The sequence below is a fragment of the Hipposideros armiger genome, unplaced genomic scaffold (assembly GCF_001890085.2).
Source record: "Hipposideros armiger isolate ML-2016 unplaced genomic scaffold, ASM189008v1 scaffold_220, whole genome shotgun sequence".
Classification (NCBI taxonomy): domain Eukaryota; kingdom Metazoa; phylum Chordata; class Mammalia; order Chiroptera; family Hipposideridae; genus Hipposideros; species Hipposideros armiger.
This window is the reverse complement of record NW_017731570.1, coordinates 1927034-1946167: the sequence shown is the minus strand read 5'-3', so window position 1 is coordinate 1946167 and position 19134 is coordinate 1927034. Positions and strand designations below refer to the sequence as shown.

Genomic DNA, 19134 nt, shown 5'->3' with positions numbered 1-19134 from the left:
ATCTGTAGCATTCCTGAGAGATGGCCAAGAAACTCAGTTTTCGGCAGGATGGGAGGAGGCAGGAGACAGGGAGGGCAAAGAAAACATTTAACTCTGGGAAACATCTTGCTGGTCATAGGTGGAGCTCTTGTCTCCCATATCAAGATTTCCCAAACCCAAGTGCCTTAAGATGTTTCACTGTCATCTTTTTGCTAGTGGTGGTCCTACCTTCCTGGCAACCCTCGCCTTTCCTTTCAACTATCCATATATACACATCCTCTAGGAACAAGCTCAAATCTCAGTTTATTCTTCAACAATATTTACTGCCTCCCTCTCTGTGCCAAGTTCCTCATCTTTAAAATCTCCCTTGACCGCTCCAACTTTAATTCTCTGACCCACTAGACTAGTTACGATTTGATAAATTTTGCTGTCATGTGATGTCTCCCATTTTTAATCTTGAACTATTTTTTAAACATATATTTAACTTTCTATGTGTTTTTCTTATCTTCCCACTTAGCTTTTTAAATCTCCTTGAAGGCATGGACTATGCCATGTGAGTCTGTATTCTGTTACAGTGCCCTAGGTATAATTGTGTGTTCTTGTTGTCTAATTATTACTAATAAGAGGTTTTAATGTTAATTTTTAAAGCATATAAATCAAATCTCTATATTTAGGATTTGTGCCCTTTCCTAGATCTATGATATACTAGAATAAAAAAGCTTTTAAAAAATTGACTTTGGTTTATCAACAGCCACAAAAGGCCCCAGGCAATGTTGGATCTCCATCTGCTCCAGCCGCACCCATCTGTTTCTGCAGTATTATGGGAGAGCCAAATATTTTGTTATTGTGTAGGGCCTCTCAGAAGCCATTTACATTAACTACTTACTTCCGCTGATATATTAAATGTTTGCTTCCATCTCTTGCCGTTTTTGTGCAGGCCTATTACGACCCCATGTTGAAACTCTCCATAATGACAGAACAAGAGTTGAATCAAATTTTTGGAACACTGGACTCTCTAATTCCTCTACATGAAGGTATAATTTTGTTCCCAGAATAAGTTGAGACTTGTAGCCTTAATCGAGTTGTCTTGTACAAGTCATGATTATGTAATAATGTGAGTAACCCAGAATCTACTTCCAGCCCTGTTTGTATTTGAATGGCTAACAAAATAAACATTCTGTTTTTTGTTTTTCTTTTTTTTTTCACCAGAGCTCCTGAGTCAGCTTCGAGATGTTCGGAAGCCTGATGGCTCGACTGAACACGTCGGTGCCATCCTCGTGGGCTGGGTAAGAAAAGTTCTCTGGTATTGATTGAAGATAAATTTCAATAATTTACAATAAATGGAGTTTTATTTTAGCTAGACTTTTTTTGTTGGCGAACATTGGTTTCACACAAGAAAATATTAAAATAGCAAATCCATAGTAAAATTTACCATTAGAATTAGGCTTTATCTCATCAAAGCATGGAAACAGTTTATTTCCTATTACAAATTTACTGAATTTAAAGATAACATGATTTTTTTGCAATAAAATAAAGTAAAATTAGTTAATGTTCAATTCAGGTCAGTTATTAAGATAATTATTACCATTTCTATTCCAGTAAAAATGTAGGGACATATTCTTGTCTATCACCATAAAAAAAGCTTTTATTTAGGCTATCAAAAAACTCTCATGGTCAAATGTTGTTTCATAAACAAGGTAATAACTAAATGTTGTCAATGATTAGCATATATCTGACCCTAAGTAACTTCAAAATAGGGCTGGATATTATGCTGACCTTCATCCCAATAGAACCCCTTTTCTTTCCTAAGTAAAGACATCAACTGTGAACATAGATTAGGGGTTCTAAATATATGGTCCTGGGCTGAATTTGTATTTTATTGGATGCTTAAGGGGATTGTCCATTTGTCTGATTTATTTTAGAGAAGCCATGCACTCTATTTTGCCACAGTCCCCATAACTCCCTATTGTACACTTTTGTGTCCTTCTGTGAGTGCTTGAGTGGTCCACCCCAGATCCAGGTATTTTTCGTTTGTTGTGAAGCAGGTAATGAAAGCAGATTGCTTTGATGACTTCTTCCAGGCAGGATTAGGTCTCTTATCCCTCTGATCCACACAGTGATCCAGAAAAATAGACAGATAATGCCACCAGAGTTAAATATTAGAGTCATTCTACTATTTGGAGAGTATATAGAGGTTATAAAGTCTACTGTCACCACGTGAGTTGTCTTTATCCAGTTATATTTGTATTCGTATTTTAACCTCCCTAAAACGTTCTAGTTCCTAAGTTTTGATGTGGATCTCTTATATTAACTTTCGCTTCTCAATTACCGCCTTGATCAAGAAACTTTGAGGGTTTCATGAGTTAGCTAGCTTTAGTTCAGGAGTCAATTTTAGCACTGAGGCTGAAATATCCCAAGGGTATCTGAAAGGGAAGTAATGTTCTAAGATGAATAATTTAGAAAATGTGCCTTAGTATTTCAGGAGAGATCGTTCATCTTAGAGCTTTGACTTTCATTTTATTATGAGATGTTTTAACTTCTTTAGCCCACAAAGAAATTTCTCTAAAGAAAGCCAGTCAGCTAGAGACAGAGAAGGTATGATAAGGAGAGGTTGTGCTTCAGTATGTTCCTGAGTCTATGGACTACTGTGATGGGAGCAAAGGGGCCAATGAGGCTACACTCCGGAACTAGCTGCTCTGTTTCTGAAGAGGTGACAGACAGTACAGAACTATTGGTTTCCTTGGGCATCATATACAAATTGTCAGATCGTGCCAGAAGCAGAAGTGTAGGCATTTGCCTTGTTATTAATTTTTTTCTGAAAAAAACATTTGTCACTTTTATTAGAAAATTGGTTTGATTTGGGGATAGCTTTTGCATGCCTTTTCTGTTCATACCCAAAGGAAGTAAGACCATGCCGGCCCATTGCTATCTGGACCCATCAGACATCAAATGGGGTCTTGCAGCTTAAGGAGCAGCCTAAAATTAAATAACTGGCCCATTGTTACCAGACTTCATGAGAAACAGTCCTTATTTATCAGGCCTGATGAGCTGTTAAATGTTTTCCCTCTTTTAACTGCAGATGTGTCTGTGCAAGTGGGAACTGTAAACCAAGGAGGACATCTGTTTGAGTTCTGGTCTTTTTAACAGAACAAAATAAACATCTTACTGGACTTTGAATGAGTAAAGTCAGAGCCCATTTGACCCATGAAAAATTGATTTATTTCCTCCCAAAGGAAAAAGTGAAAAAAAACCCCAAAACCTTTTAAACAAGTGAGCCTCCCAAGTGAGATAGCCCTGGCCAGTTCCTTTGACCTTAGAATGAATCAATTACTTTTACTTTGAAGACCTTAAACAGAATGGTGTTTTTTTTTCAGGGAACCATCCTGGTTACTGAGGATCAGTCTCTGATAGGTCAGCCTGCTTTCATAAGCCTCCCATGTCATAAAGAAATAACTTCCCAAGTGACTTATCTTCACGCTAACGTTTTTTCATGCTAATGTAATAAAATAATTTATAAGCTCTCCAAGGCAGCAAGTTCTCATGTTAATTTGGGTTCTAATTAAATTTTAATCTCAAAGAGAGAAGCAGGGTACATGGAAGCAAAAATATAGATTTTTTCCGTCGCTTTTCACAATGTTAGAGAGGTAGAATTTCTTTAAAAAAAAAAAAGTGAGCTTCCCTTATAAATTTTTTCTTGATAGTCTATTTAAAGAGATGGTGAGTAGTTCAGAGATTTGAAGGGAAGACTGGGGAGAGAACACACGTCAGACTGGTTTTGTCTCCAGCTGAGCAAGGAGTTTTGCTTCTCTAAACCACGATTTCTTCAATAAAAATATTCTAGGGATAAATAATAATGGTAGCTAGTGTAATACTTACTGATTCTTAGCCAGGAGCCAAGCTCACGCTACACTTTTTATCTGCCTTGTCTCATTGAAGGAGAGGACATTAGTATATGCATTTTGTAAGCAGAGAAACTACTAGTAACTGAGCATGGTTCTCTCTGGTTCCAGAGCCTACCCTCCTAACAACTATGTTATCACCTCTCATATTTTATATAAGTGCATGTATTTGGGAACCAAGATATATACATTCTTCATCCCCCTATCTAGCTATAGATCACTTGTGGTCTTTTCTAGACAGTGGGCTAAACCAGATAGCCTTTCAGGTCATGCCCAGGAAATGAGCACACTGTAAGGTGTGAACACAGGACCAGAGCCTGGTTGCCATGGCAGCAGGGGCAGCAGGATAACACAGAGTAATGGCCCGTTCATTGGACCGCTGAGCCGCAGTGTGATCAGGGTTCCTCACTAGTTTACATCCGATGGTTGCTGCTGATTTGTTTCTCCATAATGAAAACACCAGGCATTTCCAGGTCTCTTTAAATGGTGAGGAAGTGGAAATGAAATTAAGAGGGCCTCAGGCTCGTTTTAATTAACTATGAAAATCTAAATTACAAGCCACAATGCTGTCTGGGTGTGTGTGTGTGTGTGTGTGTGTGTGTGTGTGTGTGTGTGTGTGTGTGTGTGTGTGTGTGTGTGTGTAAGTGTAAGTACCAATTATTCTGTCAAGTACAAGGTGGAGGAAAGAATTTCTGCAGCCCTTTTTAACACAAATAGATGTTTTTCATAACATGTAAGGTAGGTAGACATTTCCAGGGAATGTAAACTCAACAGTGAACTTCTTAAACATTACGTCCTTGGTATTGTTTTTTGGTTTCAGTCACTGAGAAAATAATTTCAAAAAGAGGTGTAAAACGAGCAGCAGAATATTTAAACTTTGACCCATTGTGCAGATTTATTTTTAAGCCATGTTCCCAAGCCATTAAATATTACCTAATCTGGTAATCCATTAAGCTTTCATTTATTTGTTCATTTGAAATAAAACTCTGCTGTATAGTATGACCACTGCAAAGTACTGAGGATGCAGAAATGAAAGACCCTCTTGCCGCTGTCTTGCACTGGATTCCTCCACAGAAGAGGTGTTGTGGTGAATGTGGCTACCTAGTCCTAGGGAGAGAAGCACACAGTGGGGCCATTGGCTGCATTTTATTCCTCGTGTAACCTTCTAGAAGCTGACAGCCTATGTGTTAGGATGCATGACATTGGGTGCCACGAAGAGAGAGGAGTGGAAAAGGGAGATGAGCAACCCTTTCACTGAGTCTATCACTCCATGTTTGCACAATTTGACTGATGGGACATGTCAGAGAAATTAGTATTTTGCCAGAAGGCAGATAGTGGAGTTGAAGTGTTCCCAAACCTTTAAGCTTAGTTTGTTCTTTGCATGGTATTGTGATGTTAACCATTAGGTAGAGCCAAGAATCATTTCTGGCCTGTCGGAGCTAATTTAAAAGATTTTTCTGAATGCTTCCTGCATCAGATTTTTTACTAATTATTCTTTGGCTTCTTGAAGTATGATTGGTCCACCTTGGAATGAGTTAACCTTAAACTCCTTAAACTAACGTGGAGGTACTTGCACCAAGCCATGCAAAGGGATGGGCTGACTCCTTGCTTTTTTTTTGTTCTTAATGCCACTAAGTCTTCTAGATGAGTTTCTTATGAATAATTTTGAAAGAAATTATTTTTTTTTAAATAGGAAGCTTTCCCCTTAACAGATACTTTTGGAAGTTTAGGAAAATGATGAACTGTATGCATATGCAGTAATTTCAGTTCTTTTGTTTCTAGCTTAGATTGGCAGAAATGCAAACAGATTAGGATAGAGGTCTTAACAATCAAGAAAGTAAACATGCAACTAACACAGTGACTTTGTGCAAGAGACCCAGCGCCTAAAAAGACTCCATCATCTGTCATTTTGAAGACTCCACTGGTGTGTCTCCTCTAGCCATGCAGACAAAGGAATGTTAGCCAGGCCTGGACACCATTTAGGTTTTGTTTAGTCCCAACAAGTAATATTGGCTTGTAGCGTCAATTATTTTAACACTCCAACCCTCTTCCAATGTTCCTTTCTTAGCTGCCTTGTCTCAGCTCCTACGACAGCTACTGCAGCAATCAAGTAGCTGCTAAAGCTCTACTGGACCACAAAAAACAAGATCATCGAGTCCAGGATTTCCTTCAGCGATGTTTAGAATCCCCCTTTAGCCGCAAACTAGATCTCTGGAATTTCCTCGATATCCCAAGAAGTCGCCTTGTAAAATACCCTCTACTTCTTAGAGAAATCCTGAGACACACACCAAATGATAATCCAGATCAGCAACACCTGGAGGAAGCTGTAAGTGTGTCTGTTTCTATCTCTCTTCCCTTGTCATTTTCCCCTCATAATGGTAGAGGATTTGGTAAATGTGTGAGGGAAGGGTCCCTGGGTACATGGGACTGAGGAATCTTGGGTTCCACGCTCGACTCTGCCATCAACCATGTTTTGATTTTGCAAGTCACTTCTCCTCACCCTGCCTCAGTTTCCTAACCTATAAAATGTAGTATTTGTGAAATGCACTCTAGGGTCCCTTTGATTCTAAAATTTCTTGATTTATGTAGGTGACCCTGTAATCTGTTCATTACCATTACTGTGAGTATGAAAATCTCTGTGGAGATTTAAAATTGAATATTTTTGTTTAGCTAACAAATGGGAGTTGCGTTTTACTTTAGCCGCAAAGCCCATTTTTGAAGTCAACACCTATTTAAGATTTAGTTCTTTTGGACTTCCGATTGCAGTGGGGACCTAGGCCTACTCATCAGTGAATGGCTACTGCGTTTGGGGAAATACGGAGTCTTCCCTAGCAGCAGTAAAAAACCAGGGAAAATGGGGTTCATATCATGAGAATATTGCAAACTGTGAGCATTCCTCCCAGAGAGCATGGTTCTGATTGGGGTGCTCTGTGGGGCAGGCAGAGGAGATGGCAGGCCAGGAGGAACGAGTGGAGAAACGACGGCACAGGTTCTGCCCGGCGAATACCATGGATCCGTGGCCTGAGGTTGAGGAGACTGAGAAAGCAGCAGGAGAGAAGACAGGGGAGGGGGTTCCGATCTGATTATAGAGAGTTTTAAATATCAATTTGAGACATTTTTCCCTTTTTATTCAAAGTAGCTGGGATTCAGGGTTCAAATCCCAGCTCCATCGCTGACAAACTCTATAACCCTGGATATGTTACTCTCCTCGTCTGTAGGACAAGGGACTGAGGAGGACTAGGGACAGGGAGGCAAGTTGGGAGGATCCTGCAGTGGTCCAGGTGTGCAGTCATGGGAACCTGCTCAGGGAGGTGGCAGTGGGGATGGAGGCTAAGAAACCAGTTCACAGTGCCCATTCCCTTACTGGATCTGGTGTAATGCACTCTAAGGTCCATTACTGAAAGTGGATATGCATAGGTGATTTGAAAATCAGAAGCCTTGAACTTGCTGAGCAAACTGCCTATCTCCTCCCAGAGAAGGGTTTCATAATAATAAGTAATAATAACAACAATAGCAACAGTCATACCTGCTGACATTTCTTAAATACCTAGGAAGTCACCTTTGTGTAATTGCCTTATAGGTTATGTATCTCGTTTAATCCTCATAGTAACCTATGAGGAGCTGTTCTTGTTAGGACCATTTTCCAGATGAGGCTTAGAGGGCTAAAATTACTTGCCACATCCAGAGCCAGCAAGTGATGAAGTTGCTGTGTGAACCCTGTCAGTGTAGACTGCAAATCCTGTGCCTTTCCCAGTTCTATATGATCCTACCCCATGGAACTGAAAGCCTGGCTGCTTTAAGTCCTGTTGCCTTTCAAATTACAGAAAGCTATCTGGACACCAGGCTTTGTGGAGAGGCCTCACTGGTGCAGAGCTGGGCCAGGTGCCTCCGTGTAAGGTTAGAAAAGAGTGAGAAAAGACTCTCTCCTAACTCATGAGGTGTTTGATGTGCCTGGCAAGCCGACACACACAGACCAGGCCCCCAGTCCAGCACGATGGGGGATGCAGGCACCAGGGATGAGGCCCATCTCACTTCATCATGTCTGTTTTTATTACTGGGAAGACTGCAATAGAGTTACCCCCTCCCCGTATTTCATCCCAGTGAGTGTGTGGTCTGCAGGAATGAAAACAACAGGGAGCTCGAGCTAGTCTAAATAATTACTTTTTTGAAGCACACGAGCCTGCCTGGAGTTTTATTGTAAAGATTTCTTCTCTGTAATATGTAGCCTGAAAGAATAATACTCTGTGTAAAAAAACACCCAGTGAGCTAAGGTTTGAATTTAAAAATAGATAGATAAGAATATGGTCATTTGCAATATTAAAAAGATGCACCAGTTTCCCTAGTGTGTAAAATGCGAAGCGATTTTCAGAAATTGAATATGCACCCAGTTATTGAGGCAGATTTGTGCATGAAGCGTGGTATACCTGCATTTGAAAATGCCTGCAAAGCAAGTCATTTACACAATATAGGCACAGCAGTTTTTTCCCCCCTCTTTTCAAAATCCCTGTGGCACTCACTACCCCAGATGAGCAGGAATATTTAGCCCTGTACTCTTCGGGTACATCGTGACTGTCTGATAAACATAAAACCCACAGTACCAATGTAGATTGACTTACATGTTTCCTGAATCAATTTTCCACTTATGAAATGAGAAAATATCAGAGAACTTTAAGTAAATTGCTTCTACACCAAGCATTCAGTCCTATGATTTAAATCTAAAGAAACATCTTGCTTTTAGTGCAGTGTATTAACTACCACACCTTTATTAGAACGTCTTAATGGTGTTTTAAAGGTTGATAGAAATTTCCCTCAAAAGAAAACTTCTTCAAAGAGGACTCTGGCTATTCAGATATTCCAGAGATCTAGTTGTTTAACGTTTTAAATTCTCAGGATTGTTGCAGCCAGAAAATGATCCTGCAGACCAACTCTTCCCTTTGCCCGCCACTGTTCCCCAACATCTTAAAAAAAAAATAAAGAAATCACTGGAATCAATGGGAAGAACAGCCCTTCTTTTGATGCAATAGCAGTGAAGGCTGCTATTTTTGGTTCATGTCAGGAGCCTACGAGTAGATATTACCACACAAGGGACTAGACAGGGCTTTCAGATTTCACTTTGATGATGATGACTCCAGCATATGTGGGCTTAATCCCTGTTCTGTTACCAGGTATCCCTCATCATCTCCCTTTACCAGTCCTTTCCCTTTAGTTTGAACCCTGATGAGAGATGCAACAATAAATTTAATTTAAATGCACAGCTACCGTGACTGTTTGCTAATGGCAATCTGCTATATTTAACTTGATTCCTTGCTGCAATTCTGCAAAATAAATTCCTCTCAAGAACCAGTGCAGAGAGATTAGACTCATAATATACAGGTGGATATAAATACAAAATAATATTTTTAATAAAGCAGACCCAGAGTTACTATTATAAATGTACACACAGAATATGGTATAACACTGATCATTTCCGTTGTTTTGTCTCTTTCTTTGTACCTTTTCAAAAACCAAGGAAAGAAGCGCCATTTGAAAGTAGTCAAAGCTGTCTAAGAAACCACCATGGCATTTGAGTTTATTAATCTTCATGTGATATGCCAGCTCTTCAGTTTCTGAGTTAAATTAAGAAAGGAACACACACATCTTTATGCCTGTAGTACATCTTCTTTCTGGTTTCCTGGATACTTGCAGGAAACTCAGAAAATTGACTCAAGTGCTGATTAATTCCAGCTTCCCGGATATACCTAATAATAATTAATTTATAAGATGAGTCACGGCAATTAATGCTAAGGTCTTTAAGCGCAAGGAAAACTATGGACTCTACAACATATTAAAAAAATGTAGTAAAGTAAAAGGATAAGGTAGACATGAAACAGTTGTTCGGTTACCTCTCATATATTTTAAGCTTCTTGAGGATAGGGATTTCTTTGAATGCCACCACCTACCTAATTTACCACTGAACAGATGCTCAACAAACATTAGTTGAATTAATTATAAGGATGAGACATAGCTTTCATATATTTTTGTTACTCAACTAATTTATTGTTCCTTTGTTTTCTAACTTTTAGATATATTATCCATGTGATAGGACAACAAAACGTCAGAATAAATGCCCACTGATCACGTCTCAGTGCTATACTCTTGTTTCATTTTGCTTCATTTTGTATTAACAACATTGCACCCACCATTGCTTTGAAACCCTTCTACCCCTAGCTTACTTGTTCACATAAACTATAGGCATAGGCATGACTGTATATAGTTTTAAGCAATGTGCACTGTGGAGTTCAGTATTATGAGTCCTGCACATTGAAAGCTGTACCTTGTATCTCATCCTCTCAGATAAAATTATGCATCAACATTAGTTTTATGTATAATACAAATATCTGTATGTGTACAAATAAACATGTGTCTATGTATCTATGTGTATGTGTATAGATGGATAGATACATATGTTAAAAGCATTTATTTTTCCCTTTTCCCAAAACAGCGACTTAGATAACATAATTTCCAAATTAGACCCAGGTGTATCTTGGTGATCCTCTGGACTGAGCCTCTGGGACCTGTCGGTGTGGATGGTGTGCTTATTTTCCTCATACTTTCTTCTTTGTTTCCATAGATAAACATCATTCAGGGAATCGTGGCAGAAATCAACACCAAGACTGGGGAATCGGAATGCCGCTACTATAAAGAGCGGCTCCTTTACTTGGAGGAAGGCCAGAAAGACTCCCTGATCGACAGCTCGAGAGTGCTGTGTTGTCATGGCGAACTGAAGAACAACCGGGGTGTGGTGAGTGGTTCCTGTGCTTCAGTGGTCTCACCCTGGGCCTCCCCGTGCACTTAATCCACTTGGTGCTGAGCCTCCTGTTACTGTGCTGCCCCTATTCAGGGTCATGCTCTTTAGAGAAAAATGGCTTTTCTAGTATCTTTTATATCATAGAATCCCATATATATGGATATATATAGTTATATACATTTTATATATATTTATATATTAGTTATAATTTATATATAAATAATGTATATTATAAATACATATGTTCATCATTTATCTGGTTTTTAAAATTTTATGTCTAGTATGTGGTCTGAAAGAATTTTGGGAACCAACATAGAGGTGCCAACTTTTTGTGTGATCATAACCTTCAAAAACAAATACAGAACAATTATCTCCTCCCACTTTGATATCAGAAAATAACAGGTGGGCCAGCCGAGTGACTCAGTTGGTTACGAGCTCGCTCAAGAGTGTGAGCTCTGAGCAACAGCGATTCGATGCCCGGCCTGAGCTGAGCTGCCGCTGAACTGCCAACAGGTGGCAAGACGGCTCAGCTAAATAAATAAATAAATAAATAAGAAAATAACAGGTGATTTCAATAGAATGTTAAAAGCGTGTGACCTCAGAGAAACAACTCTTAAATTGAATGCATTTAGCTTTATGAGAAACTCTTTTCCATGGGATGAGGGCCTGTTCTTTTTTATCCGTCAGTTAAGAACTGAGGCTCTCTAGTGGGGACGTGTTTAGGATGTTAAAGAGGAACTCTAGTTCATACTGCAGATAGACAGATGTTTGAGAACAAGGATAGTAGTTGGGATAGGAGGTTTATTTTAATAATTTTTTCCCCCCGGTAGAATTGTAGAAGCCATTATGAACAGACCTGTGTCAGGAAACGAGCTCAATAGTTTGAGGGCAAAAAGAAGCAGAAACTAAGAGGAATCCTCATTGAACATTCATAAATAAGGGATATTTTTTAAAGGTTTCCCAGATGATCTGAGTCCAAACTGCCTACCTTGGCTAGAGGATTGATTGCAGTAGAAACAGTGTAAATAGCTCTAATAATGTTTAGTATGTAAAACAATAACCTACCCTTCCCTCCCCTACCCACAAAGGAAAAGTTTTAACACACCCTTTCTACTATCTCCCTCTTAAAAAGCCCTTGGCTTGGTTATTTTGTGCTTTGATGTGTTTTTCAATTGTTTTAAATACACATTTAATCATTTTGATCAACATAAAATTGCACTCCTCAATCCCTACCCCGCCCCCGCATGCAGAACTGCCAGTCAACATTTGGTTTGAATTTTAGTTTCTACAGTTTTTGACGTGCGTGCGTGTGTGTGTGTGTGTGTGTGTGTGTGTGTGTCTGTCTGTCTGTCTGTCTGTCTGTCTGTATATGGTGGGGTAGGGGTGGGTGACACAAATCTCATTTCTCCCAAATATAAAATTATCTGATACTGCTAAATGTGTGCTTCCCCTGCCCCAAATTAAGATTCTAGATGGGTGAAAATGGTGAAGGGAATAAGAAGTACAGACTTCCAGTTATAAAACAATTAAGTCAAAAGGATGTAATGTACAATACAGGGAATATAGTCAATAATATCATAGTAACTTTGTATGGTGACAGATGAGTACTACATTTAACATGGCGATCACATTCTAGGGTATATAAATGTCAAATCACTATGTTGTACACCTGAAACTAATATAATATTGTATGTCAACTATACTTCAATAAAAACAGAAGATACTAGGAACACATTTATGCCAATAAATTTGAAAATGTATTTGAAAAACTGACTCAAGAAGTAAAAGAAAAATACATACTATTCTAGTACAACAACAACAGAAAGATTCTAATGTGAATTTCTACCCCTACTCTTTGGGTTTCCTCTTTGAGAGCCCTGGGTTGACAATCCCACATATTTCCACTGGAAAACCAGAGCCCAGCTGCAGGGTTTTGGATCTTTTCACTTCAGTTACTAAGCATTTCCAAACAGTGAGAAGGGCCTGGCACTTGGAATTGAATGGAGCCAATTCACCTCCACTCCGCCCAGCAAAATGGCTTTCATGGTGTGGTTTGACACCCCTTTTATTTTTCAGATTTTGTTTTTGCCCACAACACACACATCAGTCGTCAGCCTTTTTTTAAAAAGCACAACCTCTTCAGAGAACTGAGGTTCTGATGAACTTAACTGAGGACAACAACTTTGTTCTTCTTTCCTTGAGGCTAAGGCAGCATGTTCTGGTTTCCTCAGGAACGGGCAGTGTTCCGAGAGTTGGAGTGCCTGGATGAAGCTGATAATCAGCTCTGTGGTTGAAGGGACAAGTGTGTTTGGGGGGTTTGGGAAGCAAAGATTAGTGTTAGGCTTTGATCGACCAATTTCATCTTTTGGACTATTGTTCATTTTGATCTCTTAAAATTATCTTGGGTAACATAAACCAGAGTCAGGGAGCTACTAACTTTTTTTTTTTCTCATTACCCCTTCATTCTATTCCTCTTTCTGGTTTTTTCTTATGGGAGCTGGAGGTTGTATGTGTCTGCACAGGTTGTGAATTGCAATATGAATAATGCCCCTGGAGTTGGCAGTCCTGGCTGCAGGTGTCTGTAGACAGAAAGGCCTTCTCCAGGGGGCCCTAGGGAGGTGCTGCTCTGGGAGAGGCAATGGATGCATCTGAAAATGCCTCCGACCTGCCCAACTTCTGTTCTCTGGGAGGTCAATTTGAGCCTAGAAGTTTATAATCCAGTGTGAACTTGGTACCTGCGGACCTCTTACCACAGAAGTACACTAATCAACTAACTACTCACTAAGGAAATCCTATGGATTCTTCTCTTCTAGAAACTGCATGTTTTCCTGTTCCAAGAAGTGCTTGTGATCACTCGAGCTGTCACCCACAATGAGCAGCTCTGCTACCAGTTGTACCGGCAGCCGATCCCTGTGAAGGACCTCCTCCTGGAAGACCTGCAAGATGGAGAAGTGAGGCTGGGCGGCTCTCTGCGAGGGGCCTTCAGCAACAATGAGAGAAGTACGAACGAAGTTTGTTTTGAACTCTTGGATGTTTTTGGCAGTGGTGGTTCAAAGGGAGTGGCTGGCTGGTGAAGAGAAGAGCCATGGCCTTGGAGTCGAAATGCATTCCAGTGCTATCTCATCACTTACTGATTGTGTAACTTTGTTCAAGCTCTGTGAACCTCAGTTTATCATCTGCAAAGTGGGATGCACGTATACCTACTTCGTAAGGTTTTATAAGGCTTGAGTAAGATACTGCAAGTGAACCTACCTGCACATAACTGGTGCTCCTTAAGCTCCCTTTCTCTGTCTCTTTCTGTTGGGTAAAAGCATGCTTAGTACCAAATAGTCCCTATGTAGACACCAGTTACATAATGGTGGCTTTTGTAGTTGAGCTGTCAGACTTGTCTCTAAAGAGATGTAAGAATGGTCGAGTGAGTTGAGGGCTCATCTGTAATTACTCATATGGACTGCTCTAACTTGAGACTGAATAAACAAATAAATTAACCAAAAGAAGCTAAGATAGCAATGTCTATTGACTATCTACTGTGTGTCAAGCACTGTTCTAGGCACTAGTACACGCTGGTTAACCAAACAGTTAAATACCTTGCCCCTGTGGAGCTTACATTGTGATGGAGGAGTTGGATGAGAAACAAATATTTTGGGTGCTGTTAAGAAAACTAAAAGCAAGTAAGGGAATAGATGGGCATAGGAGATCTTTGAGAAAGTCACATTCGAGCCTTTGGGTAAACATTGGCATCATATTGTCCAAGTACCGTTAATTAATATATACTACTTTGTACTTGCTCATCAGTCCCTCCACTCTAGCGATGGTGGTAGTAGTAACATATTTCTTGAATACTGACTATGTGCCAGGCATTGCATAAGGACTTACATGTCACACTTATCCCTCATAATAACCTTATAAGGTAGGGTCTCTTTGTTTCCCCCAATTTACAAATAAGGAAACTGAGACATAGAGGAGTTAAGGTGCTTGCCCAAGAGCAAAGATTGGAGCCTGAATTTATCTGAAGTGGTGACTCCCAGTCTGTTGGCTACAGGGATTAGGGAACTGACCAAACCAAGCATGGTACATGGCATGTGGGGCCCATTAAATGCTAGTTGATGTTGTTGTTATTGTTAAACTAAACAAAATGCCTTCCACATTGTGCACTTCCATTTTTTAAATGCATGTGGCTCCTGTTGAGGTCATTAAAATATCATTTCATTTTTAAATGAAACCAAATTTATAACAGTTCTGTCATTACATATCTTCTCAATCATTGGATACTAAATGAAAAGATACTCTCAGGTGGAGGGTCGTGGGCATGTTCGATGTCACAAAGAGCTTCTTAAACTTGAAAAAAAGCTCTAACTTGATGAAATTGTTGAAATTACAGATGATCAGGTGCATCTTAGACCTACTGAATCCAAATCTCGAAGGGTAGGCCCAGGCATCTGTATTTTTGACAAGCTCCCGCAGGTATTTTGATACGCAGCCAGGTTTTGTAACCAACACTCTGAAGTCCCTGAAACATGAGAGTTAGCTGTTCTGGGCTGATCTCCATTTGCTAGCTTCTGCAGGCACCTGAGAGCTAGACCTGTGTCATGTCTGGTGGATTGATGGTGGCTGCAGGTTACTGCTGAGCTGTGTCCTAGATCAGTAGGACATACTTTATAATCAGTTAGTGATGTCTGCCATGGGTACTAGGGATTAGTGTCACTACCTGTGTTATCTTTGGCCTGGGGAATTATCTGTCCATTGACACTTTTTCTTTTTCATGTGTTTTTCATTTTTAGTTAAAAACTTCTTCAGAGTAAGTTTCAAAAATGGATCCCAAAGTCAGACCCACTCACTACAAGCCAATGATACCTTCAACAAACAGCAGTGGCTCAACTGTATTCGTCAAGCCAAAGAAACTGTCCTGTGTGCTGTTGGACAGGCTGGGGTGCTTGACTCTGAGGAACCCTTCCTAAATCCGGCCACTGGGAGCAGGGAGCCACAGGGAGAAACAAAACTTGAGCAGATGGACCAATCGGACAGTGAATCAGACTGTAGTATGGACACAAGTGAGGTCAGCCTCGACTGTGAGCACATGGAACAGACAGACTCCTTGTGTGGGAACAGCAAACACATTGAAAGCAATGTCTGACAGAAGCATGTACTTCCTGGAAGTAGCCCTGTGTCTTAATCTGTACAGTATTTGCATTCCACACATGGAACAGTTCGGAGAAGCACTTTTTAATACTTTTGTGACCATGTTGACCCAGTCTCTTGTATCTGTTCCTTTGTCCCTAGTACTGTAACTGCCAATCTGTCTGTGTAAGCTGGAATCTGTGGCAACTGTTATCCTCTATTGTATTTTACAAGTATCTGGATGAATGGAGAGGTACTTGAACAAGTTTTTTTCAAATGTCCTGCTGGATTTTTAAAAAATAGAAGAAGAAAAAAAAAAAGAATCTCTAAACTACTGTTTCACGTAGATTGCTTAAAGAGTCCTTCCATGTTTCTAGCTCTTTGACATGGAAGCTGAAGGCACAGAATTTAAAGAGCCTTGCAGACAGGGCATGAGGAAGTCACTCGTGTATCGTGATGACATTTGAAAGAAAACTGGGAAAGATAAATCCTTGCAACGAACTTAGTTCAATGTTATCTAACCAGAAAGCACGTAAACATCCCTGGAGATTCTTGAGGCTTAATTTTGCAAAGGAAGAAGCACTCCCTTGACCTTGCAATGTCATCCAGTATAAATTCGATGCAATAATCTATTAGGACATAAAATAGAGTCCTACCTTAAAAGGACCAGCACAAAAGCAGCTGTCAGCTCTGAATCTTGAACTGAAATGTGCATTGCACCAATGGAGGGGCTCTGTCATAGTTGTTGGCATGCCTCAGACAGCCATTTCTTGCCTAAAACATTAGAATAGAATTTAAAGAACCTGGAAAAACCTGGCAGGAGAACAAGAAAGCCCATCTTCATTTTGTTTTCATCTGCTGAGGTCTACTTATGTCTTAGAGCATGAGTAAAGAGATGAGGAAAAGAGACTGAAACCGAGTCAGTGACTGTTTACAGAAACATGTGAGAAGAATTTGGAAGAAGTGCCTCATTGTGACCTGATGTGAGAAAAAATAAAAGAGAAAAGCAAGGTCCAGTGCCCTCCTGGAAAAGGCCAGAGCTTTGTGTTTTCTGCTCTACTTTTGGGTCAGGAGTTTGCTGTTTCTGACTCTGTGCTGCAATCAGAATCATAATTACATTCTTCAGAGGCCAACTTAATTAACTATATGATTAAGTAGGATCAGTTAGCCAAACTAGTAACCTCTTTGTCCAGCCCTGATTTACAGTGCAGGGAGGGTAACAGACCTTAAAAATAAGGTAACTGAATACACAGAAAAGCTCCCTGTGAGTGTAAATATTAAGGATGACCTGTGCAAAATTATACCCACACCAGCACTAGTAGTAATGATTCTAAATTATTGCCAAATCAAGTTTTTTTAATCTTCTGTGTCTTTCAAGTTTACAGTAAAGGAAAGCAGTAAATACTATATTGTCATTTTATTATGTACATCTATCATGTGCATTCAGAGAAGCTGTGTGACAAGATTTATCAATATAAAAACAAGGTATATTACTTATTTTTCAAAATCAAAAACAAAATATTGTGATCAATTTTACCCCGTAATCATATTTCTGTATTTATAGATTTTAAACATGGTGATTTTTTTTTCTATTACAAGTTTATTTAAAACTGCTTGTTTCTCACATTGTTATTGATTTAGTGAGTGAATGAACCTGCTGCAGAGAGAAGCAGAGAAAAGCTGGTTGATGATTGGGAAAAGAATGAGTCATTCTTTGCAGGAGCCATTGGCCACTTTAGCCAGTGTGTTGAGAAAAAAGGTCTGTCAAGTGCTGGCCTATTGGAAGAAAGTCAATGAATGTTTTGATGAAATGAATGTTTTTGTATAATGGCCTTAAACTTTTCTGGAAGCATTTCAAATAAATGACATTAAAATGTTGTCCTCTTCGTGTACAGTATCAAATTTCAACTATCTTCCTGGGAGGTTCTTTGCAAAATTTTTGCTTGTGCTCAAATACAAACTTTAAAATAGGACACGGGTTGAAATGAATGCTTTGATTTGATCTAGCAAAGCTTTTGCAGAACTCATATTTCTAAGGTCATTCTCTACTCATTCACTTATTCATTTATTCATTTTTAACAACTATATCTTGAATCTATACTGTGTGTCAAGTGATAAGTCATAATTGTTATAGAAATGTGTTGAATCTCACTGTTAGTATAGGTGACTGTTGATGAACTTGACACTAAATAAGAAAAGGCAAATTTCACTTTGAAATTCTTACTGGAATTTCAGTCCACTTTTTCTTTAAATAAAATAGTTAGGTTTATTCTCCCAAAGAGTAGTTTTAAGATGAAAAGCCTATATAGCTTTAAGCTATTGGTAGCCAATTCTCAGTAGCATGTTAGCCCAACAAAGCTGGTAGTTTTACCTGTATAGTAAGCTCTCACCGTATTCTTTAACATACTGTTAATTCCAAGCTTATTCAAGATATTCACATAAATAAATGTAAGTCCAAATTTTTTCCCAAATGAAAACTCACACTTCCTTGTTCTTGTCATCTTCCTCCTCCTTCCTTTTCATCCTGTGTCCTTTTTCAGTGCCATTTTGGATATGCCTTCCACTTCACTCCCATGGTTGTACTGACTTTGATACTAGGCAGCGGTTCTCAACCTGTGGGTCACGACCCCTTTGGGGGTCGAATGACCTTTTCACAGGGGTCGCCTAAGACCATCAGAAAACAAAAAGATATTTACATTACGATTCATAACAGTAGCAAAATTACAGTTACAGAGTAGCAACGAAAATAATTTTATGGTTGGGTTGTCACCACAACATGAGGAACTGTATTAAGGGGTCATGGCATTAGGAAGGTTGAGAACCGCTGTACTAAAGAGTGTATTTCTACTAGTATATTAGAAAACATTTGTACAGACATTTGTGGGTTAGTACAAATGACTGAGGGCTCAATGGTTTTCTTCAATCTACTTTCAAGGTGTTATTTGGCACACAACTAAATGTAATCCTTGCAGTCTAAATGAAAAGTCATAAGCAAAAAAAAGGGCCAAAACTAGCAATTTTGTGCAAAATTAGAGTGTAGTTTCAGCTTCTAGGCTGTGGTCACCACCACTGACTGCTTTTGTTTCCACTCCTAGCAGTTTGCAGCAGCCAAGAAAGCAGAACTTTTCATAAATACCGGCCTGTTTTAACAGAGTTTCTCTGTGCTTACAGGAAATTGCAACCCACCGTGTTAGTGAACAAGCCACTCAATTTTCTATTTACATTTTGTCCATGTCCAACTTCTACTAATTCTCAAGAGGATTGTTCGGAAGATTTGATAATATCTGACCACACAATTTCATTTGGGGACTTTTCCCCCAGTTGACTCCCCTCGGCATTGTAGAAAAAGGC

The 19134-nt window shown here is 39.4% G+C and overlaps 1 protein-coding gene across 10 annotated transcripts in view; it reads left to right on the top strand.

Annotated features, from left to right (window-relative positions):
- ARHGEF3 (Rho guanine nucleotide exchange factor 3) overlaps positions 1 to 17661 on the top strand; it is a 306647-nt gene extending 288986 nt beyond the window's left edge. For 9 of the 10 annotated variants that reach the window (XM_019654352.1, XM_019654346.1, XM_019654345.1 and 6 more), the window contains 6 exons: positions 917 to 1013; positions 1189 to 1265; positions 5947 to 6204; positions 10489 to 10659; positions 13479 to 13665; positions 15447 to 17661. In XM_019654352.1, coding sequence (XP_019509897.1) covers positions 917 to 1013; positions 1189 to 1265; positions 5947 to 6204; positions 10489 to 10659; positions 13479 to 13665; positions 15447 to 15799 — 1143 coding nt within the window. In that variant the 3' untranslated portion in view covers positions 15800 to 17661. The remainder of the gene's footprint in view (positions 1 to 916; positions 1014 to 1188; positions 1266 to 5946; positions 6205 to 10488; positions 10660 to 13478; positions 13666 to 15446) is intronic. The other variant, XM_019654350.1, reaches the window with a different exon arrangement.
- The last annotated feature ends 1473 nt before the right edge of the window (positions 17662 to 19134 follow it).